We start from the raw sequence: 21,693 nt of genomic DNA, 5'->3' as shown, positions 1-21,693 counted from the left end.
TGAATGGTGGGCCAAAGATTGCAAAGAGTTGGATTCCAAGCCCGACTCCATTTAGCTCTGAAGTTCATAGGTGAGTTCTGAGTAGCTCCATGTTCTTTCACTCTAAGTAAGATCAAATATAGCTCCTTATGGAGTTTTTATAAGTAAAAATAGAAAACAAATGAGCATGATTTATGGTTTTGATTATTTAGATAGGATAGATTATAGAAAGAAAAGAGGTCTGATTTTAGAGAAAACTTGAGATAAGTTTATAATTGTACTCCTAAGGGCTGTAAGGAAAAACAGAAGCCAGTTTTTTGTATCTTTTTTTCTTTCTTTTCTACTTTTACTTTTTCTTTCTTGCATTTTTAGCTTTCTCTCCCCCCCTCTCTTCTTTTTTCTTTTTTTCCTTCTTTATTTATTTATTTTATTTATTTATTTTCTTATATTTGTATACCGCCCTTCTCCCGAAGGACTCATTCTATATCGATTTGTATTAGTGTTTTACCTTTGGTTTTAAAACTTTCAACAAAATTATATTAAAAATTAAGTAACATTAACTATGTGATATTAATCCCATAGACATAGAGACATATCTGCAAGGTATTGTTTTTTTAAAAAAAAATCAGGATGGCTGCCACAGTGGAACAATCAAACCCCTACCCATTTTTTATGTCTGTTGTATGTAAAAATGCTTCAAGCACAACACTGAGGGATTGTCTTGATTTCCCCCCCTCCAACCTACAAGAGATCTTAGTTTCCATAACAGGTGTGTGTTGTGAGTATGGCTTCTTTGGAGCATCAAGAGAAGGCTGAGGACCATCTGCTTGCCTTCTGCTTTGTTTTACAGGAATAATCTGTTTTTCATTTCTCCCCTCCTAGTTACATCTTTGTGCCAAACTCCGGAAACTACGGGGTGCAAGAGAGCCCGTGTGAATCATGCTGTCTCTTGGCGCCGTGAAAGGTATATTATGGGATGCTTCATCCCTAATTGTATAATGTGCTTCCTTTAAACCTGAAGTACTGAGATGCCTTGGAGTTGTGCTGCGGGGTTAACTATAAATGACAACACAACTTTATTCATGTTAAAAATCCAGTAATCAGACAAAACAAATAGAGATGAGTCAGGAGGAGTCTTGGCAGCCCTTTTTAAGACTAACACGTTTTTATTAAAAGTCATAAGCTTTTATGAGCTGCAGCTGATGGCATCAGACACACAGAACAATTAAGGATTTCAATTATGCTGGATTTAAATAATTGTGCAGATACAAATTGTGCCTGAAACAAATTAAGAGCCCTTTCTCAGTTAACAATTGTAATGCATTGAAATGGTGTTTAATTTGTTGAGACCTTCTGAGATAGCCTGAAAGTTGTTGATGAATGCGAGTTCAGTACTTATGCCAGTGAAATTCCTCTTTTTCCAAAAAACAACCTTTGAGATCTTTAAAGCCCCTTTTTCCTCTTGAATAATCTGGTTAAAACCAGGCAGTGTAGAATGAGAAGGTCCCAAAGACAAGTCTGTGGTCCAGGCTCTCTAAGTTCATCGAATGCTCATTGGATTCTCTGTTCTTTTGGGGGTTCCAACTTCTTCTTGATCCATTTTTCTTTTAAAAGATGGCGTTATCCTACCCAGCGAGGAAGACCGCAAACGGATTATTACCCAAATGAAAGTAAGGACAACTCTGAAAGGGGACAAGAGTTGGATCCATCACAGGTCCGATTCTGAGGAGAAGCAGAACCACAGTCCTTTGTGAGTATGAAGCCACTCTGCGCTAAAAATTTGCTCCAGTTTCCTGAACGTTTTCTTCCCTTGGAAAAAAAATGACTTCTTTTTACCTAGCTCGTCCTCAGAAGACACTTCCACACTCTTATCCTCATGTCCTTCTGGCTTAGAGGAGAGCTCAAAGAACATCCCCCGGTCATCATCCGCCTCTCACACGCTGATCGTGTGGGAATAGCACTTGCCTCAATATTCCCCACAGGCAGTGGTGGGATTCAAATACGTGAACAACCGGTTCTCTGTGTGGAGGCCGCTTCTGGAAGTCTGTTTTGGGCCTGGGCAACCAAAGATTAGCTACCGGTTCTGCCGAACTGGTGCGAACCAGCAGAATCCCACCACTGCCCACAGGCCCAAATTGAGAGGAGAAAAGGTGACAACGTAGGGATTAAACCTCTTTAGGAGCGGTGTCTTAAAATTAAGGAGACAGAATGAAGCCAGCTTCCTCAGTCATAAACTGTGCATAGGAAAAACTGCCACCTTTTTTTGTGCCGTTGTTTGCTATCTGCAAGCTGCTGTGGGGATGATGAAATACCGAGAGGCAGGGCATCTGTGTACCATCACACAACTTACCTACTAAAAACTTGGTGATGCAAAATTATATCCGTCCTTTCAAACCTTAATTTTCAACAAAATTTTCTATGAAATTGAATAAAAGCTAAGCTTTCCTTCAAAATGCAAGCCCTACGCTTGGGAGCCTCCAGATCACATCTTTGTGGTTTTCTTGACAACAGGATGGGGAAAAAAAACTGGTCACAGATGTCTCCCACAATGGTTTTTCAGCTTTCCAGTCTGGTGTGCAATTTTCAACTGAGCATTAGTTGAGTTATCCATGCACCTGCTGCTTAGTTGGATATCCATCTATTCGGTTCAGGTCCATATCTATCTAAACATATTGTCTTGTGTCCTAGAGAACATTCTTAAGGGATCAAGCAGCAAGTATTGCATCTTTCACAAACCCAATGTCATGGTTCCGATTAATGAAGCAGAGCAAAGGACATCCCAGCATTGTTTATTGTAAGAAGTCTATAATATTGAGAACGAAGCATCGGCACTCATGGGTGGATGCCAGAATCTGAATTCTCCTCCCCTGAACACATCTATCATACACAATTCCCTCCCTTAATTACATGTCATAAATCACATTCTCCAATTAGTACTTTCTTATCTTATCCAAACAACCGGTTCAACCTTCCCCTCCTCCCCTAAGGCTTCATTGATTTAAAGCAAAAACATTTTAAAGGAAAAGGCTGCCTCTTATATTGTCAGAGCAAAAATATCCAATGTTTGCAGCGTTGACACCCTATCGTGTTCTTGCACTTCTTCTTCTTCTTCTTCTTCTTCTTCTTCTTCTTCTTCTTCTTCTTCTTCTTCTTCTTCTTCTTCTTCTTCTTCTTCTTCTTCTTCTCCTCCTCCTCCTCCTCCTCCTCCTCCTTCTTATCACCTACCTACTATTTTCCCTCCAACAACAACCCTGTGAGGTGATTAGGCTGAGAAAGAGAAGGACTGGCACCAACTCATCTGCCAGCTTTCATGCCTAAGGCGGAACTAGAACTCCCAGACTCCTGGTTTCAAGCCTGAGGCCTTCATGGACAAATCATCTCTTTCAGAGCTCAGTGCCAGATCCATTGCTAATGTGAGGTGCTTCGTCCTGCCTTGTCCAACTACAACACTAATGTCCTTATTTTGACAATCTCTGTCTTCTTCAGGACACCTTGTACAGTGCCATCTTCCCACAGAGAACCACAGTCTCCTTCAGCACACAAAAATATTTCCCCAAAGTGAGTATGTTGCTATTTCATTATATTTTAATTGTGATATTATACCGCTTTTTTTAAAAAAAAGTCACTTCTGCAAAGATTGATTCCTTGAGTTTTAAGCGCAAAATGAAATGCTCATAGCACCAAGGATGCTTCTATAACTGGGGAAGACTTGGATTACTTTCAGTCGTCAAGAAAGTCATGGGGTGCTCACCTCTGATTAAACAGCTCAAAGGCTTTATCTTTCTCTTCCATCTAGTTCTTCTACTGCCACATCGTCTGGGTATCTCATCAGGTGAGTCAAAAGAAATTGCAGAGGGGAAATTGCATCAACAGAGGAACAGTTTCACGTTCACATGAAGTTATAGTACTGCTTTATACTGTACTCTGTTGAAACCACACTTGGAATGCTGCATCCGATTCTGGTCTCACCAAGATACAAAAAAAAAAGATGTTAGACCCTAGAAAGAGTGCAGAGAAGAGCAACAAGGATGATTAGAGGTCTGGAAGGTAAACCGCGCAATGAACAATTGAGAGAACTAGATGTGTCTAGTCTAACAAAGAGAAGGAACTAGGGGTGATATGATAGCAGTCTTGCAGTGATTGAGCGACTGACACAGAGAAGAGGGGGGTCAACATAATCTCCACCCGAGGGCAGGACTAGAAGCAACGGGTGGAAGATCATTAAAGAGAGATCCAGCCAAGAATTAAGGAGAAATTTCCTGAGAGTGAGAACCATTAATCAGTGGAATGGTTTAGAACAGGGGTCCCCAACCCCCGGTCCGTGGACTGGTACAGGGCTGCGGCATGCCAGCAACCAGGCCGACAAACAGGGAAAAGCCCCATCCATGGGATGCAGGCATCACACAAAACCACGCCCCCTCCAGTCCGCAGAAAAACCTCTCTCCAGATAACTGGTCCCTGGTGCCCCAAAGGTTGGGGAGCTCTGGTTTAGAACACAGAACATAGAATAAGAGAGTTGGAAGGGATCTTGGAGGTCTTCTAACCCAACCCCCTGCTCAAGCAGGAGACCCTAGCCGTCCAATCTCTTCTTAAAAGCCTCCAGCAATGGGGCAGCCACAGCTTCTGAAGGCAAGCTGTAGATGCTCCGTCACTGAAGGTTTTCAAGAAGAGATTGGACAGCCGTTTGGGTCTCCTGTTTGAGCAGCAGGTTGGACTAGAAGACCTCCAAGGCACCTTCCAACCCAGGGGTGTCAAACTCAATTTCATTGAGGGCCACATCAGCATTGCAGTTGCCCTCAGGGGGCTGGGTGGGTGTGGCCTGGGTGGGTGTGGCCTACTGGGTGGGCGTGGCTAGAGTGCGTATGGCCTACTGGGTGGGCGTGGCCAGCTCTACATCGTTCGCATGAAGGGTGCCTATGGGGGCCTGGGCAGGAGTGGGACAGATCTGAGGGTCTCTGGCAGAAGGAGGGTCTCTGGGCCAGGGCCAAGGCAGTGGGGGCCGTTCCCTCACTGTTTCCAGGATGGCTTTGCGGGCCACATGAAACCACTTCACAGGCCGGATACAGCCCCCGGGCCTTGTGTTTGACATGTCTGTTCCAACCCTATTCTATGTTCTATGTTCTAAGGAAAGAGGGAATGGTTCATTTCTTTCAGCATCTGGAATTCCTGCTGATCGTTTTGTGGCTTGAATAACACAGAACAGAGAGCGGAGTTGATGCAAAAACAGTCGACTGAATTGCGTTAGAATCCCAGCAGAATGTCAAAAACTACCCCTATAAACCTAAATAGGATGAGGGAATGCAACGGAGTGTTCTGTAAGAGGGCAGCACGGTTCCAGGTTGCAAAGGTCCCAGTCTAGTCACCGGATGAAATTTGTCCCAGGAATTTTCTTTAGTATCTCTCTTCTCTTCTAGGGGAGTTTTCACCAAGACCATTGATAAGTCATCTCCTTCCAAGACAGCATCCAACGGGACCCAGAAAAGGTTGGTCTAAGAGTCATCTTTGTTAGACTGGTTCTACGAGGAAGTTGTAAGTTAGTCACCTGCAACAATTTTGGCTGGATTTCTACGATACCCATTACTGGATGTAACGGACAGCTCAATTCTCTCTTGCTAGAGCCGTGCCTTCAACCCACAAAGAGCTGCATGCATTTTTCTGCATGCGATATCTTGTGGCTTGTCATTCCTATTCTGGTCCTTTAGTCTAGCTGTGTCTTTAATTAATTAAAATTCAGTTAAACAGTGCCATGTGTTGAGACCTCAAAAGTAGGTTGTGACATCTGCTGTCTAGAATAGTATTTTTCCAGCAATCACCAGGGTTGGACATCTGTATAACTGCCCCCTTCTTCGCCCCCCTCCAATGATGTCCTACAACATGCTGAACATCTGGATCTGCTCCACGGGCCTTGAAGTGGGACAGAATCCCTCTAAGATGTTGCCTTGTAAGATTTTGTTGTGTTTTCTGTATGTTTGGATAATGGACTCCTCATATTCGGTCCCTTATTTTATCGCTTTGGCTTTTTATCATGTAGTAGAACACAGGATGCATTTAATCTGTTTTCTTTGTTACTGAAAATTAAAATCTGTTTCATTATGGTGCCGTGGTTCAGAATCTTATTTTGTTATTTATTTATTCCATTAGATTTGGGGAGCTGCCTGCTTCCCAAGTGACTCTGGGCAGTGTACAGACTTAAAAGGAAAAAGTGGGTGTGAGAGACAGTGATAAAAACAATTGAAAAATAAAAGATATACTGCGTGTACCCAGACAAAGTTTGATATTCATGATATTCCAAAAGAAAACTGCCCTGGGATCAAAGCCACATGTTCAAAGACTTTAGAAATCCTTATAGGTTTGGAAACATGTGAATTTTTGGAATCTTTTCCAATGGGAAAGCACCATAGCCGTGACCAGGGGGGCCTTTGCCCAGGTTCGCCTGGTACGCCAGTTGCGGCCCTACCTGGACCGAGATGCCCTGCGCACAGTCACTCATGCGCTCGTGACCTCCCGATTGGACTACTGCAACGCTTTCTACATGGGGCTGCCCTTGAGGACCACCCGGAGGCTTCAGCTGGTGCAGAATGCAGCCGCGAGGGTTGTGATGGGGTTTTTCCCGATACTCCCATGTAACACCTCTGCTCCGCGAGCTGCATTGGCTTCCGGTTGCCCTCCGGGTGAGATTCAAGGTGCTGGTGATGACCTATAAAGCCCTAAATGGCTTGGGTCCGGGATATCTGAGGGAGCACCTGCTGCCAGCATCAAGCTCCCTTCGTCCTGTGCGCTCCCACAGGGAGGGTCTTCTCAGGGTGCCGCCGGTAAGAGATTGCCAGCGGACAATACCCAGGGGGAGGGCCTTCTCTGTGGGTGCGCCTGCCCTTTGGAACCAGCTGCCTGTAGAGCTTAGGACTGCCCCTGACCTTCGCTCATTCCGCTGGGACCTGAAGACCTGGCTCTTTGAGATTTCTGGCCTGGACTGAGAGTATTAACTGGGGTTTTAATTGTATTTTAATTGTAATTGGGGTTTTTAGTTCAAGGTTAGTGTAATTATTTTAATTGTTTTTAATTTTTGTAACTTGTATATTGTTTTTTAAAAAAACCTTGTGAACCGCGCTGAGTCCTACGGAAGAAGGGCGGTATATAAGTCTAATAAAATAAATAAATAAATTGTTGTCTATGTGCCCTTCTACCCTGTGTTTCCTTACCTCAAAGGAAAATCCAGAAGCCTGCTTTTAAAATGAAAAAGACTTATTTCCAACAATGACATTAAAACACCCCATTAATGTTGGGGTATACGATTCTCTTCTCAATCAGCAGCCCCTCCCTTTGTTGAACCTCTTGATGTACCCCTCCCTTCTTTTCAGTATCAAGAGCCCAAGCCAGACCTCCCCCACCACCCAAGGGCACAAGATCTCCACTGAGGATTACAAAAAACTGTGAGTATTTTAAAGTAATGATGTAGGAGCAGCTGCTGTGCCACCTGGAAGCACAGATAAGAGTCATCCTTCAATCTCTGCCTGAGGATTACTGTTTCTTTCCGGGTAATTAACTGGGTGGGGGGGAATCTCACCTCCCCCTTTCTTTTTTATCTGTCCTTCAGAGCTCCCTATAATATTAAGCGTGAACTCTCACACCCAGGAGATGGGCAACCCTTTGTTTCTCCAGAGGAGCAGAAAAAGAGGTACCTCAAGAAAGTCTGGGATTAGGGGGTCTCTGATGTTCTCCAGGCTTGATGGTTTTCTTGCAGACATTTTTTTATTATTATTATTATTATTATTATTATTATTATTATTATTATTATTATTATTATTATTATTATTATTATTATTATTATTATTAATTTTATTTGTATACTGCCCTTCTCCCGAAGGACTCAGGGCAGTGAACAGGGCAATACATGTTAAAAAGACAGAATACAAAAATTAAAAAAGATTCAACAAAATGCCCGCAACTCTTACAATAGGTTAAAACACATTTAAAAGTAATAAAAACCCAACCCCATCCCATCAGGCCAGGCCAGCTTGTTCAAAGAGATACGTCTTTAGATCGCGCCGGAAGGAGCGAAGGTCGGGTGCCATCCGGAGCTCAACTGGAAGACGGTTCCATAAATCCGGCGCACCCACAGAGAACGCCCTCCCCCTGGGGGCCACCAGACGGCATTCTTTGACCGGTGGCACCCTGAGGAGGCCCTCTCTGTGGGAGCATACTGGGCAGAGGGAAGTTGATGCCGGCCGCAGGTGCTCCCCAAGGTATTCCGGACCCATGCCATGTAGGGCTTTGTAGGTCTATACCAGCACCTTGAACCTCACCCGGAAGACAACTGGGAGCTAATGCAGCTCACGGAGCAGAGGTGTAACATGGGAGTATCGGTCCTTGGTGTTCTCTGAGCTTGGTTGTTTCTTTGCAGACATTTCATTACCTAGCTAGGAACCATCATAAGTGCTAGAAGGCCGGGGAGTAGCAAGTGGGAGGACAAGAACGAGGAGGGCTAGGAGAACTGTGGGGATCCTTGGATTAGCTTGGTGCTTTTCTTGCAGAAGTTTCATTACCCGTTGGAGGTAGACAAAGAGTGGGTGAAGTCAGTGGGGCCAAAGTCAGTGGGGATGACCATTTTATTTATAACTTTCATTTTCTTCTTTTTGGGCATCGACTTCTCTCCCTTCCAGACTGCAAGCAGAAATGTTTAGCAGGAATTCAGCCTAGGGTGAAATATTGAGTTAATCCGCAACGTATTGAACATCCCTATTGAACAGATCCTGTTGTTCCCATGGAATTTAAAGATAGAGTTAATCTTCTGACATTAAACCAATCTCTGGCCTTGCCTTGTTCTCCCTCTGGTTGAAGAGCAATTGGATGGAACAGTGTTCTGTTAACTGAAAAATGACCTGCAAGTAAAAAGCTAGCAGCTCATGGAAAAGAGGAATAATAATAATAATAATAATAATAATAATAATAATAATAATAATAATAATAATAATAATAATAGTAATAATAACAACAACAACAACAACAACAACCACAACAACAACAAAAAACAACAACAACAACAACAACAACAATAATAATGTTGGAAGGGACCTTGGAGGTCATCTAGTCCAACCCCCTGCTCAGGCAGGAAACACTACCATTTCAGACAAATGGCTGTCCAGTCTCTTCTTAAAAACCTCCAGTGTTGGACCATTCACAGCTTCTGGAGGCAGGTTGTTCCACTGATTAATTATTCTCACCGTCAGGAAGTTTCTCCTTAGTTCTAGGTTGCTTCTCTCCTTGACTAGTTTCCATCCGTTGCTTCTTGTCCGGCTTTCAGGCGCTTTGGAGAATAGCTTGGCTCTTGCCTTTTGCCAAGATCTGCATTTCCTTAGAGATGGTGCCAGAATAGAACTCAGGCTGTTATCTCCTTTTTCATCCCTTGTTTTGTAGGACGGAAGCTGCTAGCAGCGTGCTCAGGCGCACGGCCGGTAGGGAGCGCTCCTATGTCCTTTCAGCTGCAAAGAAAACTGGAGGGTAAGTCCGACAAGGAACCCCAGGTTGACTGGAGGTAATGGGAAAGATGGAAGAGGTCATTTCTTCCATTGTCACAATCCAAGAAAATACAAAGGCAAAACGCAGAAAATCAGTACCATTACAGAAGCTGCGTAAAGCATTCATATAGATCAGTGATGGCGAACCTTTTAGGGACCGAGTGCCCAAAGTGCAACCCCAAACCCACTTACGTATTGTCGGGTGCCGGGTGGATGTGGCCCACTGAGTGGGCGTGGCCCATTGGGTGGGAGTGGCTGAGGTGGTAACGGCAGACTGGGTGGGACTAAAAAGTTCAATCAATCAATTCCAACTTTGCAAGATCTTTTTTTTCCCCTGCGAGCAGTTGAAATTGATCGATTGATTGAACCTTTTTTTTTTTGCACACGGCGGCAGAGGCCTAAAGCAAAAAGGGTTTATAAAACCCAGCTGAAGGCCTAGGACTGGGGCGACGGCACGCGTGCCCACAGAGAGGATCCTGCATGCCACCTGTGGCACGCGTGCCATAGGTTCACCACTACGCATATAGATAGTCCTCAAATACCATTCGTTCACTGACCGTTCTGACTTAGGACAGCACTGAACAAGTAGACACAGGCCAGTCTTTGAGGTTCCGGCCATCGCAGCATCTTCATAGTCATGTGATCATGATCCGGGCACTTGAGGACCAGCTTGCAATCATGACATTGTAGCATCCTGAAGTCACGTGATTGCCATATGTGACCTTCACCACAGCATCCGACAAGCAAAATCAATGGGGAAAACAGCAGGAAGTCGCAAATGGCGACCGCATGACATGGCGCTTAACAATGGCGTGGGATTCACTTAATGATAGCAGCCGGAAGTGCTGGAACTACGGTTGCTGAGTGATGCAGTAGTGTCACGTCATTTTTTTTTATGACCGCATCGCTTAGTGACAGAAATCCCAGACAGAATTGCTGCTGTTAACCAAGGATGATCTGTATGGGATAATTAACTCTTCATTCCAGAAGGCAATCTGGCAGAATTGAGAGACGTTTAGAGAAGCTAAACTATTCCGATGGGACTACAGATAATGAAGACCAGGAACGTCTCCCAGCTGTATAAATTATATACAATTATATACAATACAATTACATAATTGAGTGCAGATGTCCTTATGGCAAAAGCCGAGGAAAAGAACATGAGCTAGGATGCTGATAAGGCCTATTCTTCATGGACAACACTGGAATTCATAGTAGATTTGGAAGTGCCCTACTGGGGAACGTTACTAGCGACAAAGGAAGAGCAAAGATCTTGTGCAATGGAGACGATCCATAGAAAACTGGACAAGGAACTTAGAAAAGAAAAGCTGCAGTTTCATAGCTAGATCTGTGCATTTGTTAAATGCCTCTGTTTTATTAAATAACCTTAACTCACCAAACAATGGAACTTGGAACAGCCGCAGTTTTTATAGCAACACGCGTGCATTTGTCAAGTGATTCTGTTCTGTTAAATCATTTTAATTTGCAAAACAATGAATGTACTCGTAAAGGCGTACCCTGATCTTCTGAAGACAAAGGATTTTTCATTTTTCTTTACATGTAACCACAATCTTGTCTGTTTGCAGAAGCCCAACACAAGAGGTACCAGCCTTTCTGGCTAAGAAGTAAGTAAGATTATATTCCTTACCAATGTGAACAGAAATGTCTTCCGTTATAACAATAAAGAGGGGAGAGGAACTCTAAATTTTATCTCAAGGGCGTTTTCTTTTCATGAAAGGATTGACGTACCAGATGACTTTGGTCCACGATCCAGAAGTCAGACTGTACCTGCCTCAGCATGGTTTAACAGTCGTGGGAAGAGGTAAATAACCGATTACTATCATTCTTCTCATTGGTTTCATTGCCTTGGTGGAGCAGTGGGCTGATGCCTCCTTAAGTAACACCAGCTGCCTGCAATTAGTGCAGGTTCGAGTCCCACCAGGCTCACGGTTGACTCAGCCTTCCATCCTTCCGAGGTAGGTAAAATGAGGACCCAGATTGTTGGGGGCAATAAGCTGACTTTGTAATAATGCCGCTTGGGGTGTGTGTGAAAGCCCTAATAAGCAGGCATATACCTAGAATGAAGGCTACTGCTAAGCTTGTAAGCCGCCCTGAGTCTTTGGAGAAGGGCGGGATATAAATGGGATTAAAATAAAAATAAAAAATAAAAATTATTTACCATCACCATCCTTATTTTCCTCTTTTAGTAAGAAGACTATTGCTAGTTCAAATGGTCGAGTCCCTTTTGAAAACCATGCAGATAATTAAAGACAGAACATTAGAAGGGTTTTTAGCAAGCGCTAATATAAAGTTTTATTCTTTGGAACTAACAAAGCCACCCTAAAAAATAAAAATAAAAGGCTAGATCTCCTTTTCCAACTTGTTTTCAGTATGTGCTCTTTATCACTCTATTCCCTAAAACAATATACATTCAACTATCTTGCACTAGGACATGCAATAGATTTTAAACTTCTGTTTTGCTTGACTAAGATCAATCTTTCTGAGTCAGATTAGTTAGGCCATGGTTTGTGCAGGAATCACAATATGCAAATTAACTGGACTTCTTTTGGGTTTGTCAGCAGCACTAATGGTGAAAGAAGAACTTCGGAGTCTCCCCAGAGTGAATCAAGGTTAGCCAATACTTCTGGGAGAACCAGGTTAGTATAATCTGTAATTTTTTCCCCATCCAATAACACAGCAATCAACCTGGCTGCAAAATATTAATTTGCTTTGAAACTTCTTTTAAATGAGAAAAGAATTTTGGAAAGATATTTCTCGACAGTGTGATGGCATAATGTCACTGTTATTAGCAACTTAAGTGTGTTAAATTCTTTAAAATAGTACATTACCATCCAGCAAGTAAAATAATGTGTTGTAGTAGCCGTTAAGCTTGCAGGTGGAAACTTCAATTGCAAGTTGCTATCTTGATCAGGCTATAGCCACTGTAAATTGCAAAAAGGCACATCTCCTGTGTTCGGATTCACGTTATGTTAAGGAAACAACCCATCGTAAGGTCTCCATAGAGACAAGAAATTCTCTATGAAATCGGACTTAAGAAGACTTAAGCAGTATCTTTGGAAGGTTCCCAGATTTTCATTTAGCAAATGCCCAACATGGCTGAACCAAAATGTCAGTCTCACAGAAAAATAGATTCAATGGAAGACGTATAGCCTTTATAGATCAGAACTCTGAATTGACTTTTGAAGCCTATTGGCACTCAATATGGTGATCAAAAAAATAGATGTAATGCTTACATATCATAACAACTTTCACCTACAAATATCATGGACTCCACATTAAAGAATGTTTTTTTCTCTCTCTTTGCTTTTATAGTGTTGATACAAGCAGCAGCAGAAATGTGGCCTCAAAACCCTACCTTGAAACTTCATTCAATTACTCTACATCTGTGGAAAGAAGGTAATGTCCACGACAAACCCCAGATAAGGTATCTTAGATTTGTTGGTTTATCTGGGGATTTTCAAGCTGCTTGTGTGTTTTAAGGAGCAAGCTGTTTTTAAACTTTCTTTTGGTTAAACTGGGGACATGTACAAGTGCAGAGTTTGCTTTTTTTTGGATCTGCTGAGTAGTGAGCCATTGGTTGCAACAGGAATTGACTGACTGACTTCTCGCCCCAAACTGACATGTGGGCTGAAAGAGAGGAACTGGCTTAAAGTCACCCAGCCAGCTTTCGTGGCTAAGGCAGGACTAGAACTCACCAACTCCTGGTGAGTGACTCAAAGCCATCCAGCCAGCTTTCATGGCTAAGGCAGGACTAGAACTCCCAGGCTCCTAGTTTCTTGCTTGGTGTCTTAACCATTAGAAACAACCTGTCTCTTATTCCATAATATCACGTCTTCAGTATGATTCTTTTAGCCACCTCACCCCACCTGCTTAATTCAACCACAGTTTGTTTTCCTTTTCCAGTAACAAGTCAGACGAGAAGTATGAAATGAGTTCTGGATGTGATTCTGTCCCCAGCATCCCTACCTCTCCAAAAAGAAGGTAAAGTCCACACGAGTCCAAACTATTCTCTGGAAGCATTAAAGAGAGACCTGGAACTAAGGACATTCCTGACCAATTAATCAATTAATCAATGGAACAGCTTGCCTCCCAGAGCTGTGGGTCCAACATCGCTGGAGGTTTTCATGAATAGACTGGACAACCATTTAACTAGGATGGGATAAGATCTCCTGCCTTGGGCATGGGGTTGGACTAGAACAGCGGTCCCCAACCGCCAGTCCATGGACCAGCACCGGGCTGCGGCATGCCAGCAACTGGTCCACACAAACAAGCAAAGCCCCATCTGTGGGATGCAGGCAGCACACAAAACCACGCACTCTCCGGTCCGTGGAAAAACCTTTCTCCACGAAACCGGTCCCTGGTGCCCAAAAGGTTGGAGACCTCTGGACTAGAAGACCTACAAGATCCCTTCCAACTCTATAATTCTAAATTGCCCAAGAAAACTGTTTCTATCATTTCTCTTTTGATAAATTATGCAGAAAAAGAATAACTTGGGCTGCTTTTGAAGCCCTCAGTTGTGAATACTGAGATGTGTTGAATGCCCCTTGAAACAGACTGTAGATGGCTGGGTGGGAGACAGGACCCTGGTGGGACTTTATATTTTGCAGTCTTCTACTGCTCGCTGAAGAATGTGCAATGGCGTTTTTGAGTTTCAAGGCTGGCAACAGGGGTGTTTGCATGCCAGGCACAGAAAGATGAGTGGGGCTTCCGTCGCGCAGCGACAGGCAAATACCTTAACTCTTTTGATCCTCCTCCCTTCCCTGTGAATGCCCCCAGCCAACAATGGAGAAGCTAGTTATTGGTCAGTTGAGGGTTTAGGAAGGAAGTACAAAGGATGAAGAAATGTTTTTTTTTTAATTGAAAAGTTTTACAATGCAATTTTAAACACAAAAAACCCCCTCCTCCGCCTCTCCCCTCCCCTCCCCTCCCCCCTCCCCGACTTCCCAGAGCTGAATACAGGGTATAATAATACAAACAAGCATAATCTAAAATATGCTAACAACAATAATAAAACATTAAATTCTATCACACTTTAACTCTCCATAATCAAAATATTAATAAAATAACTATTAACTAATTATACATCATAAAAAATCCGCTACTTATTCAAATGCTAAATGATACTTTTTAGTCCCATATTTATTCTGAATATATTCAATCCATCTTCTCCATTCCACAATGTATCTCTGTTGTGACTGATCTTTCAAATATGAAGAAATGTGTTTTAATGTCACTTGTTTTCTAACCACAGTGAGAAGAATGAAATGCAGAGTCACACATTTTTCGACAAGTAAGCCCTTTTTCAAAACAACACTTTTGTTGGATTTCTATCTTAGCAGTTCAGGTTGAGGTCTACAGAATAGTTTCGTAGTCCCTTTCCATCCTTCAACACCACAATTCTGGAGGATAGGTTGGGTTGAGGGAGAATGCTCTTAAAAAACCCTGATCAGCTTCTGAAGCTGAGAGAAATGAACTGCTCCTGATTAGCAATACACAACACGTTTCATGCTGCAGCCCTTTTGAAAATGAAGGTTCATCAAATGCCCTATTTAAGGCAGTTTCGAGCATTTTTTTGGGGGGGGGGGCAGGGATTTTGAATGGCAAATGGGAAAATGAGAAACAGGATCTTTTATGGAAGACGATCATTTTCTCAACAGATCATCTCCGGAGCTCAAACCTGAAGTCTCCAATGGAGAAAGTAAACCTAAGGATCCAGACTCAAAAGCTGCAGAATGGTGCCATCATCAGCCAACTACAGAAAAGTAAGAACTCAGGGAGAATTCTCAGCACTCAGTAAACCGAGATGATTCCATCAGAAAAATTCCAAATAACACGCTTGGATAATCCTCGCCTTAATCCCAACAAGCACGTTGGTTAAATATTTATTTTGAGTTTTCCAAAGTTCTTGGATGTAGAACAAACACAGGTGTGCTAGACTTGGATGGGCTTGGTAAGTAAAGTTAATGGGAACTGTTGGCCGGCACCAGCTTGTAAGAACGATGCTATGAGTAATTCCTCAAAAATTAAGAACCCCCTTGTTTTACGGGGACAACACAGCATAAGACAAATTTTTATTTTATTTTTTTAATTTTAATTCCATTTATATCTCGCCCTTCTCCGAAGACTCAGGGCGGCTTACAAGCTTAGCAGTAGCCTTCATTCTATGTATATGCCTGCTTATTAGGGCTTTCACACACACCCCCAAGCGGCATTATTACAAAGTCAGCTTAATTGCCCCCAACAATCTGGGTCCTCATTTTACCTACCTCGGAAGGATGGAAGGCTGAGTCAACCGTGAGCCTGGTGGGACTCGAACCTGCACTAATTGCAGGCAGCTGGTGTTACTTAAGGAGGCATTAGCCCACTACCTTTCTATCATAGGGCTTATGACTCCATGGAAGCCCATCAGGTTTTCTAGGTGATTTTCTCCAAGAAAAGGTGATTTAATTGATTGCACACTTTAATTAATCTCCCTATTCAGTTTTCAAAAATTAAGAATGGTTTCTCTCTCCGTAGGCTTACAAGCTAACACACACACACACACACACATATATATATAGAAGGAGAGCAAAAAAAGAGAAAGAGAAAAGGAGAGAAAAAGAAAGAAAGAAAGAAAGAGAAAGAGAAAGGAGAGAGAAAAAGAAAGGAAAGAAAAGAGAGAGAGAGAGAGAAACAGAAAGAGAAAAAGGAGATAGAAAAAGAAAGAGAGAGAGAGAGAGAAGGGAAGAGGAGGGAAGAGAAACACAACCAAACTCAGGTTTTCTTCAGTGACAAGTTCACTTCTTCATCTAGTGAACTATCTCTTTCTGACTTCCCTTTTTCACCAGGGAAAACACTGAAGTATCCCCAGGAACGGCCTACAGAACATCCACTCACCTGGACAACAATGAGGGTGCTGACTCAAAAAGGTATGGAAGAGAAATGGGACCAATATCTCCGGACCCTGTCATAAGCCTGCTTCCTAAAAGATTTCTATTGCAAGTCCTCGACTTACGATCACAACTGAGGCCAAAATTTCCACGGCTAAGCAAGGCAGTCGTTAAGAGAGTTTTGCCCCATTTTACGAACTTTTTGCCACCGATGTTAAGCAAATCACTGCAGGTTTATGAAAAAAATGCCCATCGTTCCAGTTTGAAGGAACCCACAGAAATCTAGAAGGAATAATAATAATAATAATAATAATAATAATAATAATAACAACAACAACAACAACAACAACAACAATTATAACAACAACAACAACAACAACAACAACAATAATAATAATAATAATAATAATAATAATAATAATAATAATAATAATAATAATTATGATGATGATGATGATGTATGACTTTTCCCGGCAGCTTAATGTTTTGCATTTAAAAGCACTTCTAAAGCACAATTGAAAAAGAATAAAAAATCTCCAATAAAATTGGAGGTTGCAGGAAATAGGCCTGGGAACTCTAGGCAGCAAGGTTTTAGAAGAACAGATTTGCCAATGTTCTTATCTTTGTGGAGTCCTTGGTGCTCTCTGAGCTTGGTTGCTTCTTGCAGACGTTTCATTACCCAACTAGGTAAGACCATCAGTGCTAGTCTGATTAACTCAGTGAGCACCGGGGACTCCACAGTTCAACCGTGAGCTACAAATATTCACCTCTATGGGTTCTTTTTTTTTCTTCCAGGTCTGAGCTACAGCTTGGAGGAAACAGTCTGAGTACCACCGGGATCCAGTGTGAACTTTTAAGTACGCCCAAGAGGGAGGAATCCGATGCGGAGATTTCCAGGTGAATTTGCAATTTTGGGAATAGCAAAATGTTTTTTTAAAGTTTTTTTTATTAATTTTCTAATTATTACATTTACATATTTGAAAAGCAACGTGGCGGCTGAGTACAATAATTTCATGGCATTTAAATATCATCAGTTCAGATCTCAAAATATCACAACAACGAATTCCCTCTCTTTCCCCCTTAATATATACTGTCTCCTATTCAAACCAACACAATTCTTATTCTATCAATCAAACAAAAAATAACTTTCTAGCATTTATCAATAATCTTCAGTTTATGCATATCTTAATTAATTTAACATTCCATCTTTTAGACAGTCAATGACCTAATACATTAGGTCCATTAATATTTTAAATTTAACGTTTAATCTTTATCATTTCCAAGGGAATAGCAAAATGTTGTGTATAACATATAAAGTTTGGGCAAAGGATTCTGGCTGGTTGAAATGAGGTAGAATGTGATCTTTTGCTGCAAACTAAGAGACTACTGGTAGTCCTTGCTTAACGATGGTCATTGGGGCCAGAATTTCTGTTGCCAAGCAATATGGTCATGGTGTCACATGAACTCCTTGCTTAGCAACAGCAGTGCTGGCAATCCCAGTTGCAATCATACTGGACCATACTGGGCTGCTAAGCGAGGACCTCGTGGGATCCTTCTGATTTCCTTCTGGCTTCCCCCTTGATTTTGCTTGTAGGAAGCCAGCCAAGATGGACACAAATCACAAAGCGTGTGACTGTGGAACTCTGGGTCATTTAGCTGGTTGCCAAATGCCCCAATTACAATCACATGACCGCAACTGCGATGCAGTAGCCTCAACCTCAAGGGCTGGTCATAAGCAGTGGTGGGATTCAGCCGGTTCGCACCACTTCGGCGGAACCAGTAGCTAATTTTTTTGTTGCCCAGGCCCAGAATAGACTTCCAGAAGTGGCATCCACACAGAGAACCGGATGTTCATGTATTTGAATCCCACCACTGGCCCTAAGTACCACTTATTCAGTGTCCTCGTAAGTCTGAACAGCCTCTGGATGAGAGTCATTAAGCAAGGACCACTTGTAGAAATTCCTGTCCTTGCTTTGGGAGGAACAGAAGCTCAGCAGACCTTTTGATGCATCTGCCCTACCAGTTTCTGCTCAAATGAGAATCCCTGGAGGGCAAAAGTAAATAAGTCATTCCCTTTTCTCCCTTGGCAGGTGCAGTTCCTTTGCTACAGAGAGTAGAATTGCCTCCCCATATAACCAGTACAGAGATCAGAGATCGGATGAAGAGTCAGACAGGTAAGGAACTGGCACTTTGCTCCCAGATGAAGATTCGGACAGGTAAGGGCACCTGTCTGCTCCCGACACCTTGGTGAAACCCTATGTTGCGCACAGGAATTGTCCAGCTTTATTTTATATTTCCTGCCTCTTCTCCTTCAACTCAAGGAAAGCAGATTTGGCTTTGAAATATCTTTAAAAGAAGAAGAGAAGGTCGGAAAGATTCTCGTGAACAAAATGCAGCCTTGTTCAGTAATGAAGTGGCCAAAAAATACCTCAGCTCTTCTACATTTTTGATTGTACAATCCTTTTCTGTCTTGGTTCCCAGCTTTCCGTGGTTCCTTTCAAAGGCTCATTTTTATTTTTATTTTAAATCCCTCTTGATTCAACATGTCAGGTGGTAAGGGTGCATCCTCCTCACCTCAATCTGTTTGTTATGCCTTTGAAATTAGCAAGTTGATTTTGGGCACCGGTTAGAAACAGGGAAAGGAAAGGAAAGGAAAGGAAAGGAAAGGAAAGGAAAGGAAAGGAAAGGAAAGGAAAGGAAAGGAAGGGAAAGGAAAGGAAAGGAAAGGAAAGGAAAGGAAAGGAAAGGAAAGGAAAGGAAAGGAAAGGAAAGGAAAGGAAGGGAAAGGAAGGGAAAGGAAGGGAAAGGAGGAAAGGAAAGAGAAAGGGAGGGAGAAAGGAAGGAAAAGGAAAGGAAAGGAAAGGAAAGGAAAGGAAAGGATGAAGAAGGAAAGGAAAGGAAAGGATGAAGAAGGAAAGGAAAGGAAAGGAAAGGATGAAGAAGAAAGGAAAGGAAAGGAAAGGATGAAGAAGGAAAGGAAAGGAAAGGAAAGGAAGGGAAGGGAAGGGAAAGGAAGGGAAAGGAGGAAAGGAAAGAGAAAGGGAGGGAGAAAGGAAGGAAAAGGAAAGGAAAGGAAAGGAAAGGAAAGGAAACTTTGGAATCTTCTAAGTTCCTTTGAGAAATAAGATTTGAGCTTCTGAGTTCTTGGATTAGATTCATATTTCTTAGCTTTAACATATTCAGCCAGGGGCTTCAAGTCTGATATGTAATAAAATCAGGACAAGCATGTGGCATTTGATGGACAAAAAACCCCATACTTTTCTTCTACGTATTTGTCTTTGAGCTCAAGGAGGACACCACAACTACTGGTAGATAATAATACTGGGGTACAGATGGACCACTATCTGCTATTAATGCTTGTTCCTCACTTTCATTTCTGTCTCTCAGACTGTATTTGGGGACACAAAATACTGAACAGAAACAATCTAATACATTTGAAAGCATATGAAGAACGGTTGCAGGATTTGGGTTTGACTAGTCTAAAGGGACGCGGTGGCTCAGTGGGTTAGGACGCTGAGCTTGTCGATCAGAAGGTCGGCAGTTTGGCGGGTCGAATCCCGAGTGCCGCGTAACAGAGTGAGCGCCTGTTACTCGTCCCAGCTTCTGCCAACCTAGCAGTTCGAAAGCACGTAAAAATGCAAGTAGAAAAATAGGGACCACTACGGTGGGAAGGTAACAGCGTTCCGTGCGCCTTTGGTGTCTAGTCATGCTGGCCACATGACCACGGAGACGTCCTCGGACAAGCGCTGGCTCTTCGGCTTTGAAACGGAGATGAGCACCGGCCCCTAGAGTCGGAAACGACTAGCACGCATGTGCGGGGAACCTCTACCTTTACCTTTACCTTTAGTCTAGAGAAAAGAAGGAGTAGGGGTGACCACAATATTAGTATTCCAGTATTTGAGAGCATTCACACACCTTGTGAAGTTTCGCAAGCCAGATAATAGGAAATTATTCTACAAATTCTTTTTGTTCAATTGGTGCATCCTTTCCCCATCATGTTAATTTTATGTTTCTCGTGATCAGTGAATTTGTTCTAAGCAGTTGGGCTGTTATGCAGCATAAAGAGTGTTTTCCTTCTCTTGAATTGCGTTACATTTTTGTTTCATGGTGTTCAATCCCTTTAAGAACCCGAAATTAATTTTACTTTAGAGATCTTTTTTTTAATCTTGATGATTATAGCTCTTAGCTTATCCTGAACAGGAGATGCCCAAAAATGCTCTTTGCCAGGTGATCATAAGCATCTCATGAGAATAATTTTAACGATGTCCTCCTTTCGTTTTGATAGAAAAACTAATCTGCATTTTCACAGTCAATTCAGCTATGCTACAAAGAAGTATGATAAGGCATGTTATCTGGATATATGATATTTATTATGCATTGTTTATCCATCTCTCTTCCTCATTTCCTATCTTCTGCCCCACCCTCCTCCAAGTTCTTCCCAGTGGATTTTGGGATTCTAAATTCCTCAGCAGTCATGCTGTAGCTTTTATCTTCTTCATCTCGAGTTCTTTTTCAAATAGCCAAATATTTTTGAGTGCTATTTGAAGAATTACTTTATACTGAACACATTTCATGAGAAGTAACTCATGAAATGGGCTACTTACATTCCTATCAATATTTTCCATTCTTAAGGTTGGAGTCGTTTCTAGAGTTTGTTCTTCTTCTTTCAGATATTTTCATTTTCTCTTTCCTTTTAATACATTCTCCTTCATCATAATTCTCAGCATATTACTTGGATGCTAGAGCCTTTGAGTTCTAATAACTAACTTCCAAGTATATATGGTTAGGATTGTAATCTTGGTTGGTCTTTTCCATCCCCTGTTAGCATTACAATAGTTTGTCATTTTTGCAAACTATTTGACATTTGCTTCTTCAACCCCAGGCAGATGTGGCTGGTTTTCCTTTCCACTCAACTTCTTTACATCTGGAGGATGCTACTTATTCCCAGATGCTTATTCCCAGAAATCTTCCATGTTTATGGATTACCTAAACTGGTAATTTCTGGAAAGTAACCTTCTAACCAACTGTCCTCTGAGAGAGAGAGAGACAGGATTTCTTTTACTTTTTTCTTTAGAGGGACTAACTACTTTTAGCATGTTAAACCAGTCACAGAAAACCCAGTTTACAATCCTCCCTGTGTTGGACATTGATCTCAGGATTTTTTCACCTCTGGATCACCAAGCTGGCCATTTTATCAGATCTTCAGAGTCTAGGAATGGGACAAACAGGACCAATCAACTTTACAACCGCAGAACGTTGGGACTCAACCGCGGAATAGCTTCCTACTTGTACAATCAGCCATTCAACAG

The 21,693-nt window shown here is 42.2% G+C and overlaps 1 protein-coding gene across 4 annotated transcripts in view; it reads left to right on the top strand.

Moving 5' to 3' along the window:
* The window catches only part of ZNF185 (zinc finger protein 185 with LIM domain), a 43,415-nt gene that overhangs the window by 14,384 nt on the left and 7,338 nt on the right, over positions 1–21,693 (top strand). The window contains exons 2-19 of one of the 4 annotated variants that reach the window (XM_083372034.1): positions 862–943; positions 1,594–1,729; positions 3,466–3,537; positions 3,776–3,811; positions 5,394–5,462; positions 7,338–7,409; positions 7,574–7,654; positions 9,394–9,477; positions 11,081–11,119; positions 11,233–11,316; positions 12,077–12,151; positions 12,828–12,911; positions 13,419–13,496; positions 14,767–14,805; positions 15,173–15,277; positions 16,343–16,423; positions 17,180–17,281; positions 18,475–18,558. In XM_083372034.1, coding sequence (XP_083228160.1) covers positions 919–943; positions 1,594–1,729; positions 3,466–3,537; positions 3,776–3,811; positions 5,394–5,462; positions 7,338–7,409; positions 7,574–7,654; positions 9,394–9,477; positions 11,081–11,119; positions 11,233–11,316; positions 12,077–12,151; positions 12,828–12,911; positions 13,419–13,496; positions 14,767–14,805; positions 15,173–15,277; positions 16,343–16,423; positions 17,180–17,281; positions 18,475–18,558 — 1,346 coding nt within the window. In that variant the 5' untranslated portion in view covers positions 862–918. Of the gene's footprint in view, positions 1–861; positions 944–1,593; positions 1,730–3,465; positions 3,538–3,775; positions 3,812–5,393; positions 5,463–7,337; positions 7,410–7,573; positions 7,655–9,393; positions 9,478–11,080; positions 11,120–11,232; positions 11,317–12,073; positions 12,152–12,827; positions 12,912–13,418; positions 13,497–14,766; positions 14,806–15,172; positions 15,278–16,342; positions 16,424–17,179; positions 17,282–18,474; positions 18,559–21,693 lie in introns of all 4 variants that reach the window. The other 3 variants (XM_083372033.1, XM_083372036.1, XM_083372035.1) reach the window with 3 other exon arrangements.

The sequence above is a fragment of the Vipera ursinii genome (genome assembly GCF_947247035.1).
Source record: "Vipera ursinii genome assembly, chromosome: 12".
NCBI lineage: Eukaryota > Metazoa > Chordata > Lepidosauria > Squamata > Viperidae > Vipera > Vipera ursinii.
Note: the sequence above shows the minus strand (reverse complement) of the source record. Positions and strands in the feature narration are given on the sequence as shown.